This window comes from Mchenga conophoros, linkage group LG1 (genome assembly GCF_057382185.1).
Source record: "Mchenga conophoros isolate Kocher_MC1m ecotype Shallow Benthic linkage group LG1, M_conophoros_male_GT1.1, whole genome shotgun sequence".
Classification (NCBI taxonomy): Eukaryota; Metazoa; Chordata; class Actinopteri; order Cichliformes; family Cichlidae; genus Mchenga; species Mchenga conophoros.
The window spans coordinates 38,800,045-38,827,849 of NC_140526.1; the positions used below are offsets into that span (position 1 = coordinate 38,800,045).

The 27,805-nt window shown below is 41.4% G+C and overlaps 1 protein-coding gene across 1 annotated transcript; it reads right to left on the bottom strand.

Annotated features, from left to right (window-relative positions):
- Positions 1–44: 44 nt before the first annotated feature.
- Positions 45–27,693, bottom strand: LOC146583797 (uncharacterized). Its single transcript, XM_085264415.1, has 7 exons — positions 27,223–27,693; positions 23,970–24,209; positions 1,390–1,476; positions 1,084–1,223; positions 651–876; positions 463–538; positions 45–340 (listed from the first exon to the last, which is right to left on the bottom strand). The coding sequence occupies exons 1-7, from the start codon at positions 27,691–27,693 to the stop codon at positions 45–47; spliced, it is 1,536 nt and encodes a 511-aa protein (XP_085120541.1).
- Between the last annotated feature and the right edge of the window lie 112 nt (positions 27,694–27,805).

The following is a 27,805-nucleotide window of genomic DNA, read 5'->3' on the forward strand; positions in this document are numbered from 1 at the left end:
TGTGATACTATATTATTTAATCAAAATTGCTCATTTTGATTTCATCAAAATTGTCTCACCTCATCATCAGTCTCATCAGGAGAGAATTTTCCTTTGCACGTATTGATGTGTACTGCAAGCATCTGCAGAGGCATAACTTCATTACACTGGTAACATATCTTCTTTGGCATCTTTGAAAAGTGCTGTGAGTCGGGAGGTAGAGGAGATGTGTCTAATGTTTCCTGAAGAGGTACTATGTAAAAAGTGGATTTGCCACCTCCTGACACAGCTTTCAGTGTTTTGACAGAATATCCTTCTGTTTCAGGTGGAATTACAGTGAGCTTTCGTCGACCACTGCCACCTTTATTGACAGAAAAATAGCATAAACAATCAAGCAGCAAAAGTATCAACTACATAATCATAATGCAGTATGAGCACGCAAGAATGCCAAAAAAATACATAAAAACTGAATTAACAACAAACCTGTTGCCTTATGTAAGAGCCATCCTCCACAAAGATATTCCATTTTTGGAAAGGTTTCTTCCAGAAGTCTAGAAATCTTAGTTAAAAACACCATTAAGCAGAATGGAACACTAAATGGACTGTGGCATATGATTCAGGCTAAATGCGTCTGCCAATGACTGATTTTAATACTGACTACACAAACTTACCTCTGCATGGTCACCATCTTCTGGAAGAGACACTGTTTGTCTCCCCATGCCAGCTTGTAGGAGTTCAAGCTCCTCAGCTGGCAAAGGTGTGTAGGATGTGTTTTTTGACAGCAAATAAAAACTGAGGCCTGTGGTCTTACTGCCTGCCTTAACAAGCTGCTTAGTAGATGTTAAACATCTCTTTTTACCACGGCTCAAGTGTGATTTGAAATATCCTGGAAATGATCTGTGGGATGAAAATACATGAGTTTAAAAAATGCAGTGTTGCATAACATAAGGGTTATTGTTTAATAAAGGTATTAAATATGACATCAGTCCTTAATAGCACATTTTAATTTAAAAATCAATGTTGATAAATCCACAAACCAAATAACTTTAACAGAAAAGATTGCAAAAAGTTAAAATAAAAAAAACACACAAAAAAAGCAAAAACCTTGTCATCTCTTGCTGGATAGTCAGATTTCTAGGCTCCGGCTGCCCACTCTCTGTTGGCCTCCCTGAAGGATTTGTGGATATGTTGTTAAGCAGCAAAGACACCAGATTTCTTACTGCTGACTCAACTGCACCATTACCCTAAAAAACATGATTAGGATACACTGCCTCAGTAAGACAACTACGCTGGTAATTACCCATAAGGCTAGCTTAAACTCTACAGCTGCATCTGTAACTACAATTTCACAGCATATTAAACAGAAAGGACAGCAAATTACTAAATTCACACAAAAAAAATTAAACTCACCTGATACTGTGGTGTAGTATTATTGGAGCCATTGTTTGATTCTGCCATCTCTTCTTTAGCTGCAGAGTAAATCAAAAATCCCTCTATCTGCAAGAAGCGAGGCTGAGTGGACAGTGTTTCCGGTGTCCGGAAAGCAGTAGCTAGCGAGCTGATTGGAGACCGTAAGAGCCAATCAGAATTTTTGAAACCAAGTCTGTGATTGGTTGGTTTTGTGGCACACTTATAACGGTGTACAGAGAGTTGAGCGTACGAAGCAGAGAATGTTGTGAGCGCAAGCAACACATTGCGAGCAAGCGCAAATGAAAAAACTGAGCGAGAGGGGGTGCTATTGTGTGTGTATATGGATAAGCGCAAACACTGAAATACGTTTTTTGCACGCAGCAATGAATTTTGTTCACTCAAATTCAGCTTTTGTAAGCTCAAAATAAATTTCTCCTCAAAATGCAACACTTGCACCTGCAATTTTTTTTTTACGTGCGCTCAGAATAGTGGCACAAAAATAACGCCATAGTTGGCCTGAACCAATGCAGTTATTTACTATATTTACACGCCCTATACCAAATGTGCAAAGATATTTAGCTTACACTGACACAAAACTAGGAGTCACAAAGCATTGTTTACCCTTGAAATGTAGCTAAACAACTTTACAATTCCTGCATTTATTTTCACAAGTGCTTATTTAAAACATATTTATGTTAGTTTACTGTTTAATTTAAACTGATGGGGCAGCAGCAAGAAGGTCCTGAGACTCAACCGCCTGGCCGGGGCCTTTCAGTGTGGAGCTTGCATGTTCTCCCGGTGTTTGCATGGGTTCTCTCCTGGCTTTCAGTTAGTGGAGTTAGATTAACTGGTGATTTAACCTTCCTGCCTTCTTGGGACCTTTTTGTGCCACTGCTATGTGTTAAATGGCTGCCATTTCCATTGTGTTCAGTGGAATATAACCAAACTTGCCACAGGATAGTTTTTACCTGTCAATGTTAATATTCCAGTGTGAATTCCTTAAATCAGCCTAAAATAGCTGAGCAGCAGAAATCCCCACACCCATCACCCTGGGGACCATTTTCTGCCCATTGACTTCCATTATAAACGCTATTTTTCAACCCCAAATTATCATCATATGATTTTATTTTTTCTTCTTTTCTTGGATGTCAATGAAGACTCAGGGCCTTGAAGTTTTAATTTTTAAATTGCAAAAAAAATGCAAAAAAATAATGGCAGGTCAAAATGTATGTTGGTGCCAATCTTTGGTCCATCTAAAGGCCTACTTATAATGACAATCACATATTACTTCAACTGGTTTTTTGTGGAAATATTTAGTTTCGTTTTTTGGTTTTTGGGGCTTATAACACAGGGCGCTCATGTAATAACACTGGGATTTGAAGGGTTAAAACAACGAAAATATAATTAAAACTTTACATGAATATTTCAGGGAGAAGTAGTTTTACAAGGTTGGCTAATTTAAAGTGGAATAAGATATGGATATATGGTCTTTTTATGGCGTGGCTGAGAATGGTCCCTAGGGTGATGGGTGTGAGTTTTTTAAAGGATGGCAGGAGGGTTAAATTGCCCATAAGTGTGAATGTGAGTGCAAACAATCGGTGTACCTCACCTCTTGTCCTATGGTCACTGGAATAGGCTCCAGCCCCCCTTCAACCCTGATAAAGATAAGTGTAAGAGAATGGATGGATGGATTTACACAGATGTAGAGGGGAGAAAGGAGATAGGGTATCCACAGCTCCAGCTGACCTAACCTGTTCTCATTTTTGGCAAGAAAAGCTGCTAACATAGTGTCCATCGGTTGTGGGCCATGATGCACTGTCACACCCAGCTCATCAGGGCTGCAGGGTTACTGTTGTGAAACCAAAACCATGATCTTATCCTAACATTTAACAGCCAGTGGGTGAAAGTGAACGCAGAAAACTAAATCAATCAGTAACTAAAACAAACAGTATAAACAGACACGCGGGTCTCAGATATCTTTTTGAGGTATCAACAGTAACTCCATTAAGTCCAATGTAAGTGACTTCCACAACTTGGGAGCCACAACCTTGAAAGCACAGTCTCAATTTTAACCAAACCTACCGTAACCTCGACCTAGGTACAGCCAGCAAGCTTGGCTTGATTGGCTAACCTCCTGAGGTACTTCACTAACATAGGGAGGCATTTCACCATGCAGAGCTCTGAAAGTGATCACCTAAGTATTAAACTAAACCTTTAAGGGTAGCCATATTGGTGTTACACGGGACCTTTCAGAGGACTTGACGAGCAGCTTCACATGTCACTCTGGAGTGTTTGCAAGTGATCCAGGCATAGACACTCAGGCAAAGGAATAATGCATTATGAATCATGTATGATCAGTTTATACATGCTTTGATTTATTTCAAACAAGTCTGTGCAGCACAGCGGGCATGCTTATAAAAACCGAAAGGCAGATCAAAAGTTACACTCTGTGGTCAACTGTGTAAAAGACTGCAGAAATATCCAACAGAACAATGCATCTCTATGCATAAAAATATGATAATATTAATATTTGAAACTCTAAGAAGAGTGAACAGCTGGAGATACAGGTGTAAGAATGTTTCTAATAGTGTCAGAACTTTTGGATATCTTCTTCTCTTATGGATTAAGTTTGAAAAATCTATATCCCTTGCAAAAGATGACTAAGACGTACCTGGAGCTTTGTGGATTTCCACAAACACTCAGCTGAAACGCTGAACGGTGTCATTCATCCAGAAATTAGCCAAAGAGGTATTTCTGCTTTTTTAAAAGGAGCCATTTTATCAAAAACACATAAAAAGTGATCATTAAAAGAATGCAGCGTGAAATTGATATCATTATTCAGGAAAAAAGCATCATCAAGGTTAAAAACAGGCGAAAATGTATCTGTTTATCTGATTAAAAGTGCGCGAGGTTGACAGCCAGAAGGATGATTAGAATCAGACAATAAATTAAAAAGAATATAAATGTGGTTATAAATAAAATGTTCTCAGAGCAGGGAAAGTCGATTAGAGTAAAAACTAAATCTAAAACATGTCCCTTGTTCCAAGTGGGGCCTGATTTAGGGAGCGATGAATTCTGTGGACTCATCTATGTAACTATGTAGCAAATCAGAAGAAGAATCACAATAACTGACGATTTCAGAGTTAACGACAAAAAAGTCAATAAACTCTTTCAGAAACAAGGAATGTCAGACGCTCTATTATAATGCAGTAAAACAGATTAGCTCTTCTAACTTTTGTGATCTGGAGCTTAAACAAAGGAAACAGCTCTATGCTCACATGTCAGCACAGGAAGCAGATCCTTAAACCGGCTGCAAGCTCTCCATCACATCCTGAGCGATGTAAAGGGTTCAACGAGGTAGGCCCGGTTCAGTCTGCCAGGTTTCAGCCTTTAAATTCAGCTTTTCGAATGTCTTATTGTGATGGAACGTGTGTTCATGAGTGTCGTGCTTGGGGAGCCGAGCCTGGACTCTTCACAGAAGTGAACCGGAGCAGGTGCACTGAACGTGCGAGTACTTCTACTATTAGGCCGTCAGAGATGGAGAATCCGGAAACACCTGACAGTGACAGCAAAGCCGGCTGGGAACCATTACCACGGTGATCAAACAGGAATGTTAAGATTTTAACAGCTGTTAGTTCTTTAACAGCTGCTCAAACGGTAGTTTAAAAGGAGATCAGCCACACCTGGACATTATGCCACAACACCTAATTATTCAAGTTTCTTTATGTGAGGAGATGAATGTTAAATGAAATTCTGAGTTTAACAGGGAACCAATGAAGAGAAGCTAACAGGGAAGAAATATGATCTCACTCTCTGGTCCCAGTTAGTACTTTGACTGCAGCGCTCTGCATCAACTGAAATCCTTTCAGGGAGCTTTTAGAGCCACTTCATAATAACCCTACAAGTAACAAATGCATGCAAAAGCTTTTCAGCGTCACTCTGAGACAGGATGTTTCTTTTAACTTTGGCGATTAATGAATGAACGAGGAATAAAGGTGGTCCTACACGTTTTCTTGATGGACAAATTGTGTCAAAGATTCGTCACAGTGTTACCGGAGCCCGAGATAATCATATTTTAATATTTTTAGGAGCAAGTTTAATAAGGCCAGTTTTGTCTGAATTTAGAAGCAGTAAATTAGAGGTCATGTATGGCTTTAAGAGATGTTTGTAGATTAACTAGTTCCTGACTAAATAAAGCTGGAGAATAAATTTATATATGGCTTTGTCTTTCAAATACTATCACCTAAAAGAAAAATACTGTATCATGTGAAAAGTACTGGTCGCAGCACAGGCCCTCGTGGACTAACTTTTGTATGTGAAGATGATGCTTCAAAATGTTGCCGTCCGAAAAATTCTTTATTGATATTTTTTCATCACTTTCGAGTAAAGTTAGATTTTACATGTGGCGGGGTGTGGTTCTGAGCCGCAGGGCGGGGAGGGGGAGCAGTAGGTTCAGGTGGCCCAGCTCGCTTCATCATAGTAATTAGGCTTTGCAGGAGCTGGTCGGGCCTGTTGGGTGGCAGCGTGGGTCGACCTGGGAGCAGGAGCAATACACGAACAGAGTGATCAGCTCTGAACACTGTAAATGAACAAAAACCTAAACAGCCACTCAGGCCTGTTTGTGTGTGTGTGTGTGTGTGTGTGTGTGTGTGTGTGTGTGTGTGTGTGTGTGTGTGTCATACCAGGGTCAGTACAAAGATGTTTGCATTCAATAATCTGAATCCTTTTTAAAAAATCGTTATTTTGCACGTTGTTGCAACTTTTTTACTGAGAACAAAAACTCGAACTTCGATAGCAAAATGAGAAACTCAGTCATTTGCTAAACGTGACTGTGTATTTAGTATTTGTGACACCGCCTTATTTGTTGACCTGTTTTGTAAGTTTTCCTTTGTGGAAGACGATGTGCCAGAGCTGGTAAACATGGCTGATCAATAGGCAACGCTCCGTTTTTAGCCTTGAGATGTTTATTGTAGCGAGCGGGCCATTAGAAGCCAGAGTCAGCAGCTCCATAAATCAATGGTATTATCACGCAGCAGGATGGAGGAAAAGCAGCAAACTGAAAGGCTGCATTTAGAGCACAAAGAGGGGCAGGTGGAGGAGGAGGTGAAGTGCTGCTATAAGATAATAAAGTGTCAGTGCTCCCACTGTGTTTACTCTACAGCTGCTTCTGTTTTGCCTTCTCCTTGTTCTGCTGATAGAGGGAAACTTGATTACGGATCAAAGGATGAGCAGAAAAGATCGTATATATACATACGACTGATGAGTACTATCTGCAGTTGCCATGGTTACTGCTGTGCTGATTTATTTTATTTCATTCATTTTTTAAGTTTGAACACCACCTTGGATCACAATGAAATAAATAGTAAACCAGCTCTCAGGTGGTGAATGTTTGCCTGTGTTTGGGTACATCTTATGACTCGATGCTCCGTCATTACCTCACACAAAACACATTAGTCTGACAGACTCATTGCTAAAGTAACATTTGAATCAAATGTTTGAGAACAAATAGAAATTTATGAAAACATGCAAATAGAAGAATGAGAAACAGGGAACACAAAACACTCTTAATGTAGATTATTTCAGGTTGAGGATCAGGTGGCGGAGCCAGCCCACATGTCCAAATATCCTTGTTTCCGACGTACTCATCAAAGTGTGAATGTTAGACTGTAAGCACACAGAAACAGAGAGAAATCCTGTATAAGAACTGTGTTTCCGACCGTGGTTACTCCTTTGTACAAACATGAGTTTCATCGTTCCACCGAGGCAGCATTTAAATTGGTTTAAAATGGAGCACTGTAACAAAAAATAATTTCCCCCAGGGATCAATAAAGTATTCTGATTCTGATTCTGATTTAGATTTCATTCAGGTACATTTGATAGTTTGACGTAGGTCCACCAGCAGCCATCGCTGTCAGAAATATTGTCTCTGCCGTTATTTAAATATTAAATATTGATGACTAAGTGGTGCTGTGATGGCGATGCATTAGAATTAAAAGTGAAATTGTTATTTCAAACAAGGGCGTCTTTCTCAGGATGAAATCACGTGCAAGTTTGTGGTAAAACACACTGGTACTGAAAATAACTGTGATATGAAAAGTATGATTTGAAATGATAAACACAATGCAGAATCACGTTGCAGTTTATCATTACAGCAGTTACAGGCTTCAGTTACCTACAATGCTGTAGTCTCAGCTAATTTACATATTTTACAGCTGAGTAAAGTGAGCTGTTATCAACTACTGCTAACAAGTACAATTACTTTGTTACAACACTTTCTTATATTATCTGTACTTTCCAGTCCTTACATTTTCAAAACAGACATATACATTATTTATATATGAATTATTTAACGCATTATTTATAGCATGATATTCGGGGGATAAAGTGGGTGGAACAGTGCTTTTTGGTGCTCCAGAAGAGCAGTGAAAAAAAGGGTTATAATAGAAATAATTTTTTGAGTGGCAGGTAATTTCAGGATGATGAAAGACAAGATGTTAGGGTTCACCCACCTTTAAAATCCCACTTTAACCCCTAACAACTATGGACTTTTATCATGTCTTGATGCATGCTCAATCATCCAGGTAAGGAAATCCCCAAAAGGTTGAATCTGTTTATCTGGATGTTTTTAGCAGGAGAAACGTTTCATCACTCATCCAGTCTCAGCTGACTGCAGGTTTGCACAATGACTGAAACCAGCCCACTGAAGGAACAATGGGCTGGGAGGTCTTTATCATGACCACTGATCAACAACCACTGACCAAAGCCCACTGATCAATGGCCACGAGTACCATCCACAGAGAGTTGGGGAATGGCTGCAATCACAGCATTGTAAGATGGTGACAGATGTACCCTTAGGCCCCCTCCTCGATTCAGAGGTGGTCCTTTCCTTTTTACGTAAATGGCCTCCTTGACTCCGCCCTCAAACCAGCGTTCCTCCCTGTCCAGGATGTGGACATCCTCATCATTGAAAGAGTGTCCACTGGCCTGTAGGTGTAAATAGACTGCAGAGTCCTGACCTGACAAGGTAGCTCTTCTGTGTTGTAGCCAGAGGTTGTTTGGTTTCCCCGATGTATAAATCCTGGCAATCCTCCTGCACTTAACAGCGTACACTATGTTACCCTGTTTGTGTCGGGGGACCTGATCCTTGGGGTGAACCGATGTTTGGCGCAGCGTGTTTTGGGGTTTCAAAGCCACAGAGACCCGGTGTTTAGAAAAAATGTGTCTCCGCTGGTGTGATTCTCCTGACACATACGGGATCACTACAGGTTATCACTTGGGCAGCGGTTGTCCATTACGCAGGTTTGTTAATGTCAGATTTTTTGGCAATTTCCAAGATCTAGAAACATTTTCAGTTTCTTCATTTATCCAAAAACAAACCCAAACCAGTGAGAAACGATACAGTAAATTTGCTGATGTTAAATTTGTATTGAACACACCTGGAAGATTTGCAGAATTATAATAATTATGGTGAATTTAAAATGATTTTCATATGTACTTTTTTAACGTAAAATACATTTGTGATTTACACTGTAATTTTCTTTCTTCCTGCCTCATTAAGGCAACACGATGGTGAGAGGGTTTGCAGAAGCTGTTCATGTTTCCAATAAGTTGTTAAATGTGTTACTTCCAGACTTTTGCAGTGCAAACAGCAGAGCATGTATCTGACTCGAATCTGAGATGACAATATGTGAGTGTTCCTTTAAATCAGTACAGAGACTACTCTGGATAGCACAGCGATAAGAAAAAAATATTCTGATGCCAACTCTTCCCTCTGAAAGTTCCAGTGGTAAATGCATCTGTCTATCTCAGTTCACTTGTGAAGCCATCAAGTTGAACAGTTTGGCAGGAAGCGTTGTTTAAAAGGGCTCTGAGGTGAAGACTGTTGAGCACATCTGTGAGTCTAATGGAGCCTGAAGATCCTGCTGTCATCAGAGAGAGGCTGTAATCAGGCAGGCTTTTAACGCATGGCCTGCTCTCCACCAGTCGTATCCATCCTGACAGGCACACCGGAAACACAAAGCCTCACAACAGGTGTACAGAACAGCACACTGACATACGCTCCAAGTGGAGGAAACTGCAGCGATGGAAGATATGCTGGAGACATTTTGAAGATTAAACTGGATTCAGTTTAAGCGCCTTGAAGGACATGAAGTTCGTACAGTCAATATAGAAAACAAAGCAGCAAAAGCACAAACGCTGCAAGATTTCAGAAAGTGCAACTTTTTGTAAAAACATGAATTCAAGTAAATAAAAAAATAAAAATGAATCAAAAATTTTTAAAAGATTGTGGAAAACAGAAAAGGTAATATTTCAGAAACATCTTTGGAAAATATGTTTAAAAAGTACAAGAAAAACAACAAAACCAAAAATGCTGCGTTCCACACGGACAAGACTGACAGGGTCGCCAGAGTTGCTTCTCATTTTTAAACAGACAGAAGTCCCTAGTGGCAGGTTGATGTCATTGACACTGAATTTGACACTGACTTTGAAGCGATGAATGAGATCAGATGCAGGGTGGAATATTTAAACACATTTAAACAAGCATTTAAATAGCAGATGCTTTTCTCTTTGTTGTGCAACGTTTTGCAGAGAGGGGATGTAAAACTGCCAGATCGCTGGAGCTCTTGGAGTTTGGCTTAATCTTGAAAATGAAGCTGAGTTTGTACTGTGAGGTTAACAGGCTCCATAGTGTTAGTAAACATGAAGCTTCTGTTGGTGGTTTCCACTTGCAGTCCAGGCATGACTGGTCTTTGATTTCACAACCACACAATAAAGCAATATGTTGCTTTCTTCGTATTCTCTAAAGCAGGGGTGTCGAACTCCAGCTGTAGGCCTCGAGGGCCGGTGTCCTGCAGGTTTTAGATCTCACCCTGGGTCAATACACCTGAATCAAATGATTAGTTCATTCCCAGGCCTCTGGAGAACTTCAACACATGTTGAGGAGGTAATTTAGCCTTTAAATCAGCTGTGTTGGATCAAGGACACATCTAAAACCTGCAGGACACCGGCCCTCGAGGCCTGGAGTTGGACACCTGTGCTCTAAAGTAACTGCATACATTTACACTGTGGTTAGCTAACATCTTCTTAATCCTCCCTCATACTTGCCTCATCAATAATACCTATCGGGAGCCTCATTTGCAAATCACTCTAACCTAAAAGTAGCTCCTCACTGCTGAATAGAAAGAATGAAAGAAACAAAAAATCAGGAGTGAGTCAGTCCTACAGTTAGGAGTCATTTCGAAGCTACTTTCTCTAAAAGTAGCTCGTCAGTATGAAAGAAGTTAGATGAAGAGAAGAGTCAGACGACTCCTGAGCAGACATTATTGTTATCAGGACAGGCCTTCATGTTCTCGAGTCTTTTCAAACGTTACAGCGATAAAAACGTTCTCAGTTAAGTTAAGTTAACAGTGATGAAATGTCAATATCCCAACATGCACTCCTCATAGTTGTCCTGTATTGTTTTTTTCACCAAAACTGTAAAGACTCTACAGCTCTGTTCGTGGTGTAATAAATGAAATCCAATGCAGTAGTCTCAGGCTAAGCACAGTTGTTTAAAACAACAAAATAAGTAAAGAATAATTTTCAAAAAATTGGTGTTAGAAAAAGGCATAGTTAGCTAGTTGATGAAACAAACAGAAGTATATTGTGCAAAAAACAAATTGCAGCATTTGCTGAAACAGCCTCACTAGTATGTTGTGAAAGTGACACTGTATGAAGATGCCAGTGGGTGCAGGAACAGTCGGTCTGAGACCGCTAACAACAGTGCTGCTGTCAGAGACTACTTTCAGAGCAGATTAGCTGTTAATGCTACATGGTTGAGGGCAATAACTGAAGCTATAAGATACTTTATTTACAAGCAGGCGCAGCTGTATACACGCAGTATTTAGACTATAGAATGAAGTGAGCTAAACAATTTATTCGTCTGCAGCATTCACCGACAGCTGCACCTCATAGATCTGCTGCTTAACAATGACACAGAGTAATCTAAAACACCTGAAAGTTTGGTTAATGTGTTCTTTGTTTGCTCGAGCTTGAAAATTGTGTATAAGCCCAAGTACAGTACGTACAGTATCTACAGTATATTCTCTGGAGAGCCTTGTATGGCCAGAGATTGTACTGGGGATTAGTTCACACTGTTTACATTATGCGTATAACACAAAAGAAAAAATTCCATTTACAAAATGTTGTAGTATTTTGTGGTTTGTGCATAGAGCTTGGGGGAAAATATCGCTATACAGTCTTTAAGTCTGACGTCATTAGCCGTGTCTGGGTCCAAACTCTGCTTCAGGGCCCAAAGTCAAACGAACACTGCAGCATCACTGAGAGTTACAAACTGTCTAAATTCTTTCATCTTCAATAAAATGATCAGCGTTGCTGCTTTACCAGGTTTAACTATTTAAGTTTAACATCCAGCCATCCATGAAAACAGAATTTATTACATTTAATAATGTTAGACGTTAGCAGGAAGTTAGCTCGCTAGTTTCCACCTAAAAATGATATAGCATGTTCTGACTGAGAGATTTCTGAAAAAAATTCAAACGTACAGCTCTTCTACCACTTCCAACATAAATGAAGACAGAAAACTAAACAGCAGTAATGTTTGTAGGGTTACTGAAGTTGGGCTAGCTGGTATATAATGATGTGCTACGTGATCGCTAGCTACACAGCTATGTTAGCATAACATAAACACAGTGAAGCTGGAGGATGAACGCTAACTTTTTTTCCACTTGATAAAAGTTAACGTGAGGGTTCCCGATGGTTAGGGACAAATGTAATCGCATGGCAGGATGCTGTAAACGGACCAAACTTCAGTCAGGAGAACAACTGAGATAATCCATCCACAATACGAGGTTAGTCATTCATACACTGCTGCGTGGGCTGGGCTGTAGTTACATCGTAAAGGTTTAAAAACTGAGCTTTAAAATGAACAGTGGTAATAAAAACTGAGAGAGGCCGACAATGATCAGTGACTGTTTTTAGGGGCTTGTTCAGCAAGATACAAAACATTAAAACATGTTAAAAACACAACAGCCTTATTAAACAGTAGTTTGGACCTGGAAGCCGGATTCATACATCATCACTTAAAGACCGGCTAGTGAGTATGACACATGAAAGAGCCCACTTTCTCAACTTGGGTTCTTGGACCAGGCTTTTACTTGGATTACACATTTTGCCATCAGATTGTTTCTTAGAACAAACAATCTTTGATTCTTTACATGAGTGAAAAGGTGGAGTCCTTATCAGCTAAAGCTAGTTAGCCTGGTTAACATTCATAAACTATATGGGTGCAATGAACCATACACAGATATCAGCTAATTAGTGCTCAGAGGGACAGTAATAAAATCTGCTTCGTGCCGCTTTAACCTGGCAAGGTCACTGTGATATCTAACGCTGAGCTCGGCCTGGAGTTTTGATCTAAAATAAGCTCTGAAAGTGACACTAATTCTCTTTGTCATGATAGTCCCTGTCACGGCGGGGTGCGCCGATGTGTATGGAAACAGGACCCAAAAGCAGATGAAGACGAGGAGTTGTAAGATGTAACAGAAAAGTGATCCTTTATTGAGACGACGGTAGGGGTAAACCAGGAAAACCACATATCAAAATGAGAAAAATACAAAAATGACCTCAGAGCATTCACTGAGCATCACTCAGTGAATCAAATGACTCAAAAAACCTGATTCACTTTGGTGAGTGACTCATTAAAACTCGATTCAGTAAAAAGAATCAAATTTACCATCACTAATTCATCCACTTACGAGTTGTAACATACCTTATCAACTTCAGCCACTTCCTCTTCTCTCTCTTTTCACAAGGAAACTGGTAAAATGACAGATTAGACTGTTGTTTTGAACCAGATTGGTTAAAACAACGAGGAACACAGCGTTGCGGCATATTGAACACAGGAGCGTTTAGGCCCGGAAGCGGGGTTCATACGTCATCACTTAACGACTGGATAATACTAATACTAGTATACTACTACTAATAATGATATTAGTAATAATAAAAACATTGACTTGACAATAAGCCATCGAATAGACAAATAGAGGAAAACAGCACAACGATTCGGTTCATTGCTGAGTGAGTGAATAGAAACCCCTGCAGCAGGTTGAGCTGGCTGTGGGTGGTATTCCACTAGGCTCTTTCCACATTTCTGAACTATCACCCACAGCTTCACTTGTTCTAGCAACTCTTCTGCAATGATGTGTAGAAGTGCTCACATATATATAGCGTTATAGCTGCACAGTTCTGTAGAGGCATGCTGAGAGTCTTTAGCTTCCAAAAAACAAACATATAAACTTAATCTTTGCTGTGCTGAATATTCTGCACGAGCCCCTCAGTATCCCCCCCCCCCCCATGATGAACAGGACAGTTAGCAGGAGCTAAGGAGTTAGCTCTCGTCTGCTTTTCAAAGGGAAATTTAAAAGTACCCGTGTCCCTTATGATGTAGATACAGCTGCATGGACTCTGCCTGCATTGAGAAACAGTGATGAGGATGTTGGGAAACTCCGTTTATGTGATGTATGTACATCTTGACTGTTGTATAGACTTAGAGAAAGCATAAAAGCAAGACAACAGTAATTCAGACAGTTCAGCTTCTCTGCACAGCGACCACTTCTCATGACAAAATGCACTGAGCTGGATTTAATTTGAGGACTGAAATGCCGTAGTCTATCTGCGGTCGTCAGTGAAATATTATTGGTAGCTGACTTAGTGCTCAGCTTTTGAGGCACTTTATTTTGGGCTTCAGTCAGATTAATGTTATTCCTGTCCTGCTCTCTCTGTGTGGGAAGCTGCTGACAGATTTTGTGCCTTCTCAGTAACGCTGACGCTGTTTGTGCAGCTCGGCCTTCAGCCCACAGGCTCTGTACAAGCTGCACGCCATGCATCTATTACGTGCGTCTTTATATAAGAATCAGAGATTCAAATCTCTCCTTAGGTTTGTTTTTTTTTTGCTCACATACAGTCATTGTCAGCTGAAAAACAAGCAGTGTCTCCTCACACTGCCGTGCTGTTCTTTATGTCTCAGAGCAAATGTAGATGACAAAGACACGTCGGCGTCTTCTGGATTATTTTTTTATTTTTCACATGTCACGAATAATTATTTAGTCATGAACACGTGTTAGTCATTGATTCTCCTGGTTTCTCAGGCTGCACGTTATAAGATCAATTCAGCTGTTATGTAACTGATGTAAAAGTGAAGAAGCCTGTGACATGAGCAGGAGCACTTCTGTTGGTCAGACTGAGAAAGCATTAAATAAAGTCAAGCATTCAGTTCATGTTGATACAAAACCCAGCAGAAAAACAATAATCATGCAACACAGGGGTCGAGCCTCTGGGTTTATGAGCGACCACTGTCCATTTGGATGCCCATTTGCAAAGTGACAGCGTGTCTGTGAAGATCTAGTAAAAATGGACTTAAATGCCATTTCCAGATGTTGGGATGTTGTATAAAATATAAATAAAAACAGAATTTGAGAATCTTGTAAACTTGTATTTTATTTACAATAGAAAACAGACAATATATCAAATGTTTAAACTGAGAAATGTTGGCTTATTTTTAACACATCCCAAAAAAGCTGGGATAGAAAAAAAAGCCCCTCGGGGTTTTCTGAGCTTCCTGCTCCAAAATGAATTAAAATAAATGTTGTAATTCTCTGCAATTACAAACTCTGTGTTTACAATCTTGGTAATAAAGCTAACACTTGTGAGATTTCATCAGAGGTGTAAATAGTACTGCAGATGTTACTATGTCAAAGTTACTGTGACTCAAACATAGAAACATTAGACTTTTTTTATTTCCCTCACCAAATTTTAAAAAGTATTTTCTAACACCTTTGAAAATATGCTTTGGTTCACATTTAACTCCAGAAACTCACCTAACTGCTCATTTAACTGTTTGGTGGTTGTAGAAATGGTTTATATGTCATGGTCCTGGGTCCTTTTGACCCAGCGTTTTGTGTTTTCTATTAGTGTGATTGTTGGTTCTGTTCTTCTTCTGTTTAGTGTTTACTCTGTTCTGCCCGTGTGTTCCTGTATCAAGTCTGCGTTTCTTAGTCTGTGTCCTTGCATGTTCCTGTTTTATTGTGAAGGTCTGCGTCTTATGTGAGTGTTTTCAGTTTGCCTCCCTAGTCTCGTCACATTAATCACTCCCACCTGTGTGTAATCTCCCTGTGTTCTCTGAGTGTTTTTAAGTCGTGTCTTCTGTCTTAGTCGTTGCTTATTCGTCTGTGTTGTTCCCCTCCATGTTCTCTTGTATTCTCCCTGCATCTCTGTTTCTCGACTCAAGTTTTCAGGTTTGTTTTTGCGTAGCTTTTCCCAGTTTAGTTTATTCTTAGGTTTTGGTTTTCTTCCTCCTCGTCCCTGTTTGTTTCACCCTTTTGTTAATAAAGCTCGCTCACAACTTAAGCAGTCTGCATCTTGGGTCCGTTTATATTCTCACACGGCCTGCCTCGGCACCCCGTGACATTATATGAGATTTTAGCTGAGATTCAGAATTTTCTACACATGTCGGGATTTATATTTCTGACTCCGTGTTATAACCGATTAAATGCAATCTCCTCCCTTCCCTCCTCCCTCCACCCATGCCCCTTGGACTGGGAGTGTGGGTGCTTAACTTGTTAAAAAATCTCTGTACGGTCCTAAATATAGAAAATACAGTATATTTGTTCTGTCAGCTTATGAAGCACACTCTGATTTGAATACTGTGCACACCAAGATTTGAGAATTACTTTTCTCAGTGAACGTTTCAACAGCAAAACACGTCCAATTTGTCTGCATTTAGGAGTCGATACAGACGCTGTCATTGTTCATTTGTTTTACATGCATCCACACCAGTGGACGTATTGGAGAGAAACTTGGGGTTAAGTATCCTGGCCAAGGATACTTGGGCATATAGTGGAGCAGCCATGGATCGAACCGCCAGCCTTCCCATTAGTAGATGACCTGCGCTCCCTCCTGAGCTACAGCCAACCCAAAGCTACGCTGTTTATTTTTTAACCCTTAAAAATCATCCCACTTCTGCAAAGAACAGCGGGACTAAATTCCTCCACCTTGATGTAAAAACTCAGTTATCACAAATGCTTGATTGGAGTTCTTGCTGCCAAGGTTGGCACAACCAACCAAGGTTTAGGGGCAGTTTGGATAACTAATACATTAAATCTTAATGAATGCAATCATGATTTAAAAACTGTATTTTACTTGGGTTAGCTTTGGCAAGCAGCGCCTCGCGTTTCTAATAAAGAAACTGTCTTTGCCACACTTTCACAGCTGTTGTTGTTGACACTTGTGATTTTAGATGCCGAACTCTGAACAAGCCAAAAACTTTTTTAAGTAGGTCTCCAGAGGATAAGGGTCAGACAGGCGCCAGAATTTGTGCTTGCTTTTAAAAAGTGGCAGCGCTGCACTTTAGATTCCAATTGGAAAGCTATGAATCTCAAACAGCCTTGGAGGAAAATCTCACTCTGCACTACTCAGATGCCTTAAGCAGACACTCACACGCACATATACACATGTGTCAAGATCACAGGCCAGGGTGAAAACACCTTTGCTAAGTGATTCCACTGAAGCCTGTGGGGTGTTCAGACTGTGTTATTCTCACACCTCAATAACCAGCCAGCCTGCAGGATGCATCTCTCCTAACGCTGTCATTACACTGGAATACGTTTGCACCGTTCATTTGTGACAGAGGGGAGGATGAATTTCAAAGCTTAATGGTCCAGAAGTAATTCTCCTTGTTGTTGTGAGACTGACAAAAAAAATCAAATGTCCAATACACCCAGTATAAAACCAGTATATTAGGTGTTGTATTGTTTTTATTTTTAGTGGGGTTTCTGTTCTATGACTTGCTTCTAATTGTCATTAGAAATAGGATATAGTAATATGAATATGTTTTGTTTAATACATAAGTGGCTATTAAGAAATCTGAAATCTTACATCAGACAGAAAAAAGAAAGATCAGTATTTATCACACCTTCACATTCAGAGGTTGGATGCCAGTGATTAGACTGGATTAATATAGATTAAGCGTAACCTTGGATCAATGACTTGTTCTTTCTTCCAGTCTAGGACTAAATCTGATCCATGTCTTGGAATCTGGCTGATCAGGTGTGCTGCTGTCTGGTGTGGTGTGTGTTAATTAGGACTGGGTATCGTCACTGATTTCTAGAATCGATTCGAACCCGATTCACGATTTCGATTCAATTCGATTTGAATTGGGGAAATCTTCCCTCATACAGTTAGAAATATTATCACTACTATTATTATCATTCTCACTAATATTATTTTGATCACTTATCAGTGCATATCCATATTTTTATATCTATAAAAAGAAAGCTGACACACGTGAGGTGTGAGCATCACAGCAGAGGCCTTTGTATCAAAGTAACTCAGGATAAAACAGAAAACCATGAAGGAGATTTTCCTGTTCTGGCTTTTTATAACAGATAACCTTAAAAATATTCCGCAGTAGAACAAAAACGGAAGAAAACCATGAATCAACATCTGAACATTACCTGAAGCTGCTGAAGTGAAGCAGAGCAAAGTTACAGAGGTTTGATTACAGACACAACTAAGAGTTTTGCAATTCCGCATAATTTTAAAAAGTTTAAATTACTTCAGTATTAAACAGCAGAGATGAGGCTTTCATGTCGGAAGTCAGTTAAATTAAAAATCCCACACAAGCAGCCGACAGCGTTGTACGAAGCAAGCGAATAATGCAGAAAACAGATTTTTAGATGGGAAACTGTTCCTGAGAGAGAGAGCTGTGCAGGAAGTGTGATTTTATCGTGGTCAAAACAAAACAGCAAAAGTCAGAGTGAATTCGTGACGATGTTTATGTGAAGTGTAGTTTGGATCTTCTTTTGCTGCTGGTTCAGTCAGGTTTGGTTGGAGAGAGATAAAAACCTGCAGCTTCAGAATGTAGCACAAAGAAAGACGTAAACACAAAGCGCGGACCCGCCGACGCATCAGAATCTGCGAGCTGTCGGCTTTGTCCATGTCGTCGGGTGAGAAAGCCACATCTCACTGATTTTGATGCATTGGTGGGTTGGCGCTTCGTGTTTAGATCTTTGTGCAGAATCCGTGTACCTGCTCTCATTTACTGTGTTAGCTGTTTGGTGGTTGTCGAAAATTTGTGAGGTTTAACCTGAGATGCTGACGTTTTGTAAATAAATTTATATTTAAAAATCGATTCAGGATTTTAATGAATCGATATCTAGAATTAGCTAGAATCGATTTTAATAACCCACCCCTAATGATAATGATAAGACATTTTGGAAAAATTACCTAAAGTATCCAAGTGTTTTGAAATGAATCAGTGTTGGGAAAATCCACAACTGGTGTACATATTTACTCCCAGTTTGTTCAAGCCTAGCCACTTCATCAAGTTCAGCCTAAAAGCAGATGCTGTGATGCAGAAGGATGAGTTTAAGAACCCCAGTTTTATCTCACCATTTGGTGTCAAACTGCATGTTTCTGCTCACTGCTACTTCTGTCAGTAAGATGCTGCCAAGGAATGAGAGCTGAGAGCAACAGTGTCCTTCACCCGTATGCAGAGCATTTAAAACACTAATCACTCATGTGTGTGAAACTTTAAAAGACAAGTAAACATATACACTAGGGAAATGTGAGAGAGTTTCAGTTAATGCATAAAAAGGGCCAAAGGAAGAAAAATATTCATTAATAGTAAGTGAAGCATCTTAGGAAGCAGACAGCCAGTTACACACTGTCAACTTTGGCTGATTATGTCATTTATTTAGAACACTGAGCAGGAAGGGACACTGATAGATGATCGTGACAGAATTTTCTGGATACCTTGAAGAAAATCTGAGCACTAAACAAAGTTTGTACAGTTCATATTTCAGCTCTTTTGCCAACTAATTTAACATTTCCTAAACACAGATTGTCTTACAGTTTTCACATTTGCTGTAAGCTGAACCCGAGTGAACTGTACTTTATGACAATATACTCTGTACAGGAAGTACTTTGACAAAAACAGCTAAGAGGATTCTGCCCTCAGGCCCGAAGAACTTCATCCACATTATTTTCCCAGACAGCTTCCTTCCCTTTAAATTCAGCACAGGATCAATACTCTGGAGTGTTCCGGTAATGTGTGTCATCTCGAGCGCTGAGTTTATCGAATCAGCTTTTCCTCTTTGCATCAGTGACCTGTTACAGATGAGGCCAATAAGGGATTAATCCAAACCTCTTCAGTGTACCTGGCGCTCTGTGTCATCATGCGAAAATTTACAGATGAACAGATCATTGAGTGGAAGCCAAGCAGCACAAAACCCCTTAGGAAGTCATCTAGGACGTCGGTCTGTATCGGCACAGTGAGTCGAACAATTAGAAATCATTACCCATTTGCCACCTCAACAGTTAGCTTCACGACAACACAAGCAAGAGTCACCACAAAAACTAAAGTGGTAATGAGAAGGTAATTTTATTATTCCTAACTATTCTCCGGTGTATTGAGTCATGATGTAACTGTGAGAATTCACACCCCGCTCCAAATTCCTCCTTGTATTTCCTAGCAGCGGAGATTAAATAAGGTTAATAAATACCACAGTGAGTGTTAACCTCATTTTATCACAGGAAAAATAAAGTTTACTTGAAAAGCTAGGGCTGGCACAGGCTTAGCCACTTCACATCCAGAGGGTCCTAGTTTGTAAGGCAGTCTCTCTATGTGGATTTTGCATGTTCTCCTCCTATCTGTGTTAGTTCTCTTCGGATAGACCGTCTAAAGACATGCATGTTGGGTTAACTCAGACCTTCCCAAAGTGTGGGGCCCGCCCCCTAGGGGGGGCGCAGAGCCATGGCGGGGGGGCGCGGTATGAAAAGGGAGGAAAAAAAAACAAAACGCTTGGACACTGCTAGCACAGGCGCCTTACAGAAACGCAAAGCAGGAGATGAAGCATCGCTGAATATGTTTCCAAACCAACTTCATTCTAAGCCAAAGACTAGAAAATATGGTGAAGCATATCTTCCCTTTGGCTTCACCTGCACAAGTGCCGAGGTAGGTCTCCCTGCAGGATTGGTTTTCCCTTCATGGGGAGCAGCGCTGGGCTGTTTAAATCACGGACAAACAGTATCCCACATTCTTGATTCTTAGTTCACAAACACTTGTTGTAATGACTAACTACTCCTGACATGTTGGAGATGTTAGCTCTTTATACAGTAAAGTTACAGCGGGATACAAATAATATCAGGCTGATCCTGCCACGATTTGTCCCGTGGTTCAAATCATGGACAAACAGCATCCCACAGCTGTTTATGTTTTTAAACCCATTTTGCACAGAGAGGCATTTTGGGATTTGATTGCAATGTTGAATATTATTACACAGGAAAAAAAAACAGCTACACGTAAAATAATCACACCGTGACGCCTCTGCCTTTGTAAATGGAGGGACAGTAACTGTGTGTGTGTATGTAAATGTGTAAAACCTGCAGATAGTCAGATTAACAGTATTTCGTCTCTATCTGCCATTCTGCAATTCATCTCGTGTAAACAATAATGTGGCGCACAGCGTGACGTGAATAAAGGCACATACCTTTGATGTTGCGTGACGAACTCTGTATTCCTCGTCCACACGTAAACGCAAAAAATAAGTTTCTAAAAAATCGCCGTTTTCGGTGATTCGAAACGCCGTTTACGTGTGGACGAAACAGCTGCGTTTTCAAATATACCCGTGTAGGTGTGGACGCAGCGTAAAAGAGTCAGTAGTTTATTTTATTACTACCTGTAATTTATTGCAGATTACTTGTATTTGCTTAATTGTTTACTAAATGTTTGAGGTGTGAAATAAACCGCAATGGAGCAAAATATGGGCGTGTGTGGTTGGAGGATGTGTTTGTGCGTGTGCGTGAACATTTTTCTTGTAAAACAAAGGGGGGCCTAGCAAAAAAAGTTTGGGAACCACTGGGTTAACTGGTGATACTAAATTGCCCATCAGTGGGAATGTAAGTGTGAATGCTGGTTGGTCTCCATGTGACAGATTGGCAACCTGTACCACCCTGCCTCTCGCCCAATGACAGCTGGGGTAGACTCCTGCCCTGTGACCCAATCTGTACTGTGGAGCAGTATCTGTGGAAACTGTGAAACAGCTGTGCTTGGATCAGGTCAACATACACTCAGCTTGAGCATCACTTTGGGTTTGGTGCTTCCACTCCAAGCTTTGTGTTGGCATGTCATTGCAGGCCCTTGGAGTAATCTGAGGGCAGATTTAGTAATTAAACATGCTGCATTTGCAAACATGTTCCTACTTAAATGGATAAGTTGTACTACAGTTGTATTACAATGTCAACACAACGATGTGTTTACCTGAAGTCAGAATAAGTATTCTACCAAGAGTTGTCGGTTACAACCGAGCAGACGGGATCAGAGAGTGATTAATCTATAAACCCGAATAATAGAAGGTTAGAAGAGTTTTTTCTGTTTGTTTCTGGAAACAGTGAAGCAGTTCAAATCAATCAGGACCTCTCAGTGGTCCTGATTGATTTGAACTGCTTGGAAATCATGGTGGAAATCAATATGTTGAATGTATAATTTCCAACTCTTCTGTTAGAAATTGTTGAAGACTGCGCCTCTTCTTGGGACAAATCTCACACACAGGAAAGCTGTGTTATAACCAGTGTTGCAGAGTGTGATGCATTACAAAGTAATGTTTCACTCAAAGCACATGACATTTTTCAGTAATTACATTATATTTACAATTTTGTTGTCACGTTACAAAAGTTCTTCAGTGACTGAGATGCTGGATGGATAGAAAGAAAAAAAATCAAACACACATGAGCTACAATAAGCTGATTTCAGTTTGCGTGTGGGAGGAGGTCGATGGTGGAGTGGCCTACAGTGGACATTACCTTTAGTTTTATCACACAAAGTGGCAAGAGCACAATGATAGAGGGGAAAATACCTCCAGGACATAAACAATAGTGATGTGTCGGTCGCGAACGAAACGGCTCTTAGAGCCGGATGTTTGACGTGAGCCGGCTCCTTATCAAGAGCCGTTTTTTTTTTTTTTCTCTCTTGCACTTTTCCCGCTTCACTCCGCACGTGAGCCTCGTGCTTTGCTCTGAGCAGAGGGGCGAGGGGCGATAGTTACACTGGCAGTAGCACAGGAACAGAGCGGGAGGGAGAGAGAGAGAAAGAGAGCCAGGGACAACAACGTCACATTAGAAAGGTATAGTAATCATCCACAACTATTTTCAGTTGTGGATGATAAAGGATTCAGAAAGTTTATTCATGCAGGTCCATATGACAGAGAATGTGCATCTTCTTTTTGTTTTCATATTTTAATTTATATTTAATTGTGTTGTGGTTTGCAGTGTTTTGTGTTGTTTCATTTTAAATTTGTTTAAAAGGAAAAAGCTGAAAATTTAAATAGTTAAAAGTTGAAATGTGAATAGTTGTTTTTTGTATTATATGATTTATTTATTACATTTTCTGTGGAGTGAATGAATAAAAGTATATTTACGGTGGCCCCTAGAGACAAAACACGTACAAACTCCAAAACACGTACAAAACACAACAGAAGTGCTCCAGGATGCTAGGGCGCAGTGTTGAGCTTTTGTTATCTAGAGGCTACACAAGCCAGCAAGTAGTGGTGTGCGATACTGCATATTTTGGTATCGATTCGATACCAAGTAAATACGGGCCAGTATCGCCGATACCAATACCGATACCGATACTTTTCAATAAATAAGATGGATGCCTCATTGAATTGCTAAATCGCAATTAATTTTCATGACCTTAAGTGTTTTTTGTGATTTTTCCTTTTGTATTATTAATTACTTAAAACCCAGGACATAATTAGGAGAAATAATTTATTTATAATTAAATAAAAAATGCTTTATTATTGTGGCGGTCGCTCGGGGTGAGCTGGAGGCTGGCGCGCCAGCGGGACCTGCCAAGCTGGAGATGGAGGTTGAGGTGCGCGTGGATCCTGCCAGACGGCGGCATGCTGTCCGCTTCGGCACGCAGGCTGCATGCCTGCGTGCTGGTGTTATGCCAAAAAGTCATTGTCTGCCAAAAACTGATTGCTTGTATTTAAACTGCTAGTAACTTGTTGGGCTATAATATGTGAAACATATGTCAAATGCATCCCTCATGGATGTCATAAAGTCATCTTGAGCCACAAACAACATTTGTGTAACAAGGTAGAAGCCGTAATCAGTTTTTGGCAGTGACTTTTATATAACCTTTATTTATGCAGTTAAAAAAACAAATCTCATTAACATTAAAAATCTCTTTTGTAAGAGTAAGTTGGCCAAGAGGACAGCAGAAATGGCAGCAAATATTACGACAGTTCTGCAAAAATATTTTAAGTGGCGATAAAGGACTGGTTGGTTATATTGTAAGTGCAATAACACAGAGTTGTAAAGATACTTGAAAAACAGATATTTTTTTTAATTCTATATATAACCCCTTTGTAAACCCTTTTCACCGAAGTGTATTTACCAACATACGTAAAGATATTACACATAAAAAATACATGGAAACATTGGAAATCAGTTTTTGGCAGGCAATCACTTTCTTGCACAACACCGGCCGTCTGCCCAGCTGCCTCTGAGCCCCCGCTCACTTCCACTCCGGCTCCGCCGCCTCTGCTTGCCATATGGGTGGCCATCAGGCCAGCTCCCGGGCTTCCGCTGGAGGCACGGGCGACCGCCAGAGTGGACACTTCCCCATCGCTGGGGCGCCGATGGTCCGGGCCGATTCCCGCCCCTGCTCGCGGGGTGGGGTGAAGCGGGGGATGGGGGTATGTGGCAGGGCGTGTTCTGCGATGCCGCTGCCAGCGGGAGAGCTGCAGCCGTTGAATGTACTGTTACAGCAGCAACCGTGTGATTATTGTAAGAATTTTTTTTTTAAATCTTAAGTGCACACAAACCAGTAAACAAATAAAAACAAATACTGTTAAGATAAGATAAGATAAGATAGAACTTTATTAATCCCTCGGGTGGGTTCCTCTGGGAAATTCGACTTCCAAAAAGCACAGCAACGACCGAAGTTACAGTTACAGAATTGTTATATATTTATATATATATATATATATATATATATATATATATATATATATATATACATACATACATATATACATATATATATATATATATATATATATATATATATACACACACACACACACACATATATAAATACAGAGACAAATATAAATAAAATATACGAAGGGGATAAATAGAATAAATAGGAATAAAAAATAAAAATACAAGTGAATTGCACATTTCAAGTATTGAGTCTATTGCACTGTTGACTATTTACAAAAAGTATTGCACAAGGTATTGTACAGTGAGGTGAAGAGGCACTACAGCTTAGTTGTTCCCCCCTCCTTTGTCCTCCTGTTTCCCCTCCCTCTCCCCTCCAGAGAGGAGTTAAACAGTTTGATGGCGTGTGGGACAAAGGAGTTTTTAAGTCTGTTAGTTCTTGTCTTGGGGAGATGCAACCTGTCACTGAACAGACTCTTCTGGTTGTTAATGGCCGTGTGCAGAGGATGCCCAGCATTGTTCATAATGTCCATCAGTTTCTTTAATGTCCTTTTCTCTGCCACTGTCACCAGAGTGTCCAGCTTCATGCCGACCACAGAGCCAGCCCTCCTGATCAGTTTCTCCAGCCTGGATGAGTCCCTCTTTGCTGTGCTGCTCCCCCAGCACACCACAGCATAGAAAAGTACTCCAGCAACCACCGACTGGTAAAACATCCTCAGGAGCTTCCTGCAGATGTTAAAAGACCTCAGCCTCCTGAGGAAGTACAGTCGGCTTTGGGCTTTTTTATACAGGTGCTCTGTGTTGCATGACCAGTCCAGTTTATTGTCCACCCACAGCCCGAGGTACTTGTACTTGTTGACCACCTCCACCTCCTCCCCCTCTATCTGAACCGGCAGTGGACCTTCTCTGGACCTCCCGAAGTCCACAACCAGTTCCTTAGTCTTTGAGGTGTTGAGTTGCAGGTGGTTTGTGTGACTCCATGCGACAAAGTTCCTCACCAGACTTCTGTACTCCTCTTCCTGATCATCCCAGATACACCCCATGATGGCCGTGTCATCTGCAAACTTCTGAATATGGCATAATTCAGAGTTGTAGCAGAAGTCAGAGGTGTACAGGGTGAAGAGAAGAGGGGACAGCACAGTTCCCTGTGGTGCTCCTGTGCTGCTGACCACTGTGTCAGACGTGATGTCCTTCAGCCTGACGTACTGTGGTCTGTCGGTGAGGTAGTCGGAGATCCAAGCCACCAGGCAGGGGTCCACCTCCATCCTGTTCAGTTTTTCCTGAAGCATACAGGGCCGGATGGTATTAAAGGCACTGGAAAAGTCAAGAAACAGTATCCTGACCGTGCCTTTTCCCCCATCCAGGTGTGAGTGGGCTCTGTGTAGGAGGTACAGGATGGCATCCTCCACTCCGACACCCGCCTTGTATGCAAACTGTAGTGGGTCCTGTAGTGGCATGTTGTACCTGTGGTCGGAGGAGGTTGAGGAAGAGCCGCTCTAGAGTCTTCATAAGATGTGACGTCAGTGCCACCGGTCGGAAGTCATTCAGCTCATTGGGCCGGTTCTTTTTGGGGACCGGGACGATGCAGGATGTCTTCTATAGGGCGGGCACTCTCCCCAGTCGCAGACTGAGGTTGAAGACTCGTTGTAGCGGCTCCCCAAGTTCAGCAGCACACGCCTTTAGCATCCTAGGACACACCTTGTCTGGGCCTGCTGCCTTTCTGGGGCGAAGCTTCCTCAGTTGCCTCCTGACCTGATCCACTGTGACACTGGGAGATGTTTGGGAGGAGGGGAGGGGGGGAGATGTCTTGCTGCTGAGAGAGGGATTGGAGGAGGGGGGTGTCATGGTGTCAGGAAGGGGGGGAAGCGAGGGAGGCAGGAGAGTGGGGAGAGGACTCTGTAGTGAAGGTGAGGGTGAGGGTGGGGGGGTTGTGGGCTGGTCAAACCTGTTGAAGAAGTTGTTGAGTTCGTTTGCCTTCTCCACAGTCCCCCCCACTGTGCTTTTCTTGGTGTTGTGGCCTGTGATGGTTTTCACACCATTCCAGACCTCCCTCATATTGTTCCTCTCCAACTTCTGCTCCACCTTCCTCCTGTAGGTGTCCTTTGCTTCCCTCAGGCAGCGTTTCACCTCCCGCTGTGCTGCTTTCATCTCCTCCTTCACTTTGCTCCTGAAAGCCTTCTTCTTCATGTTGAGGACAGCTTTGACTTCCTGTGTTACCCACGGTTTGTTATTAGGATAACACCGTACCGTCTTAGCAGGGGCGACTGTGTCCACACAAAAGTTGAGGTAGTCTGTAAGACAGTGTGTCGCCCCCTCTATGTCCTCACCATGTGGGCTCAGGAGCACATCCCAGTCTGTGGTGTCATAGCAGTCTCTCAGAGCATCCTCCTTTTCTGGGGTCCATCTCCGGATGGAGCGCGTTGTGACAGGCTGCCTTTGGACGAGGGGTGTGTATTGTGGCTGTAGGTAAACCAGGTTGTGGTCTGACTTCCCTAGTGGGGGGAGGGGGGTGGCTCTGTATGCATCTCTCACATTAGCATACAGTAGGTCAATTGTCCTGTTGCTCCTTGTGGGACAATTCACAAACTGGTGAAAAGCAGCCAGAGTAGAATCCAGTGTGGCATGGTTAAAGTCTCCAGATATAATAATGAAAGCCTCGGGGTTTTGTGTCTGAAGTCTTGCTGTGACTGTGTGTATTTTCTCACAGGCAGCTGTTGCGTCGGCCCTCGGAGGGATGTAAACACACACACAGATCACATGACTGAACTCCCGAGGTAGATAATATGGCCGCAAGCTAACAGCTAGCAGCTCCAGGTCCGGACGGCATACCGAAACTTTAACGGAGACGTGTCCAGGGTTACAGTATCTGTTGTTGACGTAGACAATGAGTCCCCCACCTCTGCTTTTTCCGCTGGCCTGCGTGTCCCTATCGGCTCTCACGGATGTGAAACCGCATAGGTCTACGTTAGCCTGCGGCGTTAGCTCGGTTAGCCACGTCTCCGTGAAGATAAACAAGCTGCACTCACGGTATAGTCTGTGGTTGTTCAGAGCGCACAGTTCGTCAATCTTATTCTGTAACGAGTTCACGTTGCCCATGATCACTGTCGGGATTGATGGTTTGAATCGCCTCCGGTGATCCGCTCTCCTCGCTCCAGCTTTGCAGCCTCTGTAGCTCCTCTTTAGCTCGGCCGGGATGTTGTGTCGCATGCCGGTCTGTCCCTTTGTTCTTAGTGCCAGCAGCTCCGCTCTCGAATAGATGAAGGAGCTGGTTCCAGAAGTTTTGAAAAGTGCATTATCCATCTTGTATCGCTATATCTAAGAGGTATAAGTAGAGGAAGGTGAAAAAAAGTTTGAAAAGCCTAGTCTAAAAAAGTTAAAGTTAACAAAAAAAGGTGCGGTGTTGCAGAGCTAC

Excerpts from the sequence above, each read along its gene's own strand:
- LOC146583797 (XM_085264415.1), bottom strand. The coding sequence starts at position 27,693 with ATGGATAATGCACTTTTCAAAACTTCTGGAACCAGCTCCTTCATCTAT. Across the intron at positions 24,210-27,222 it reads ACGTCTCCGTTAAAGTTTCG|TACATTCAACGGCTGCAGCT; the intron begins GTATGCCGTCCG and ends CTGCTGTAACAG. Across the intron at positions 341-462 it reads GCTCTTACATAAGGCAACAG|GTGGCAGTGGTCGACGAAAG; the intron begins GTTTGTTGTTAA and ends CTGTCAATAAAG.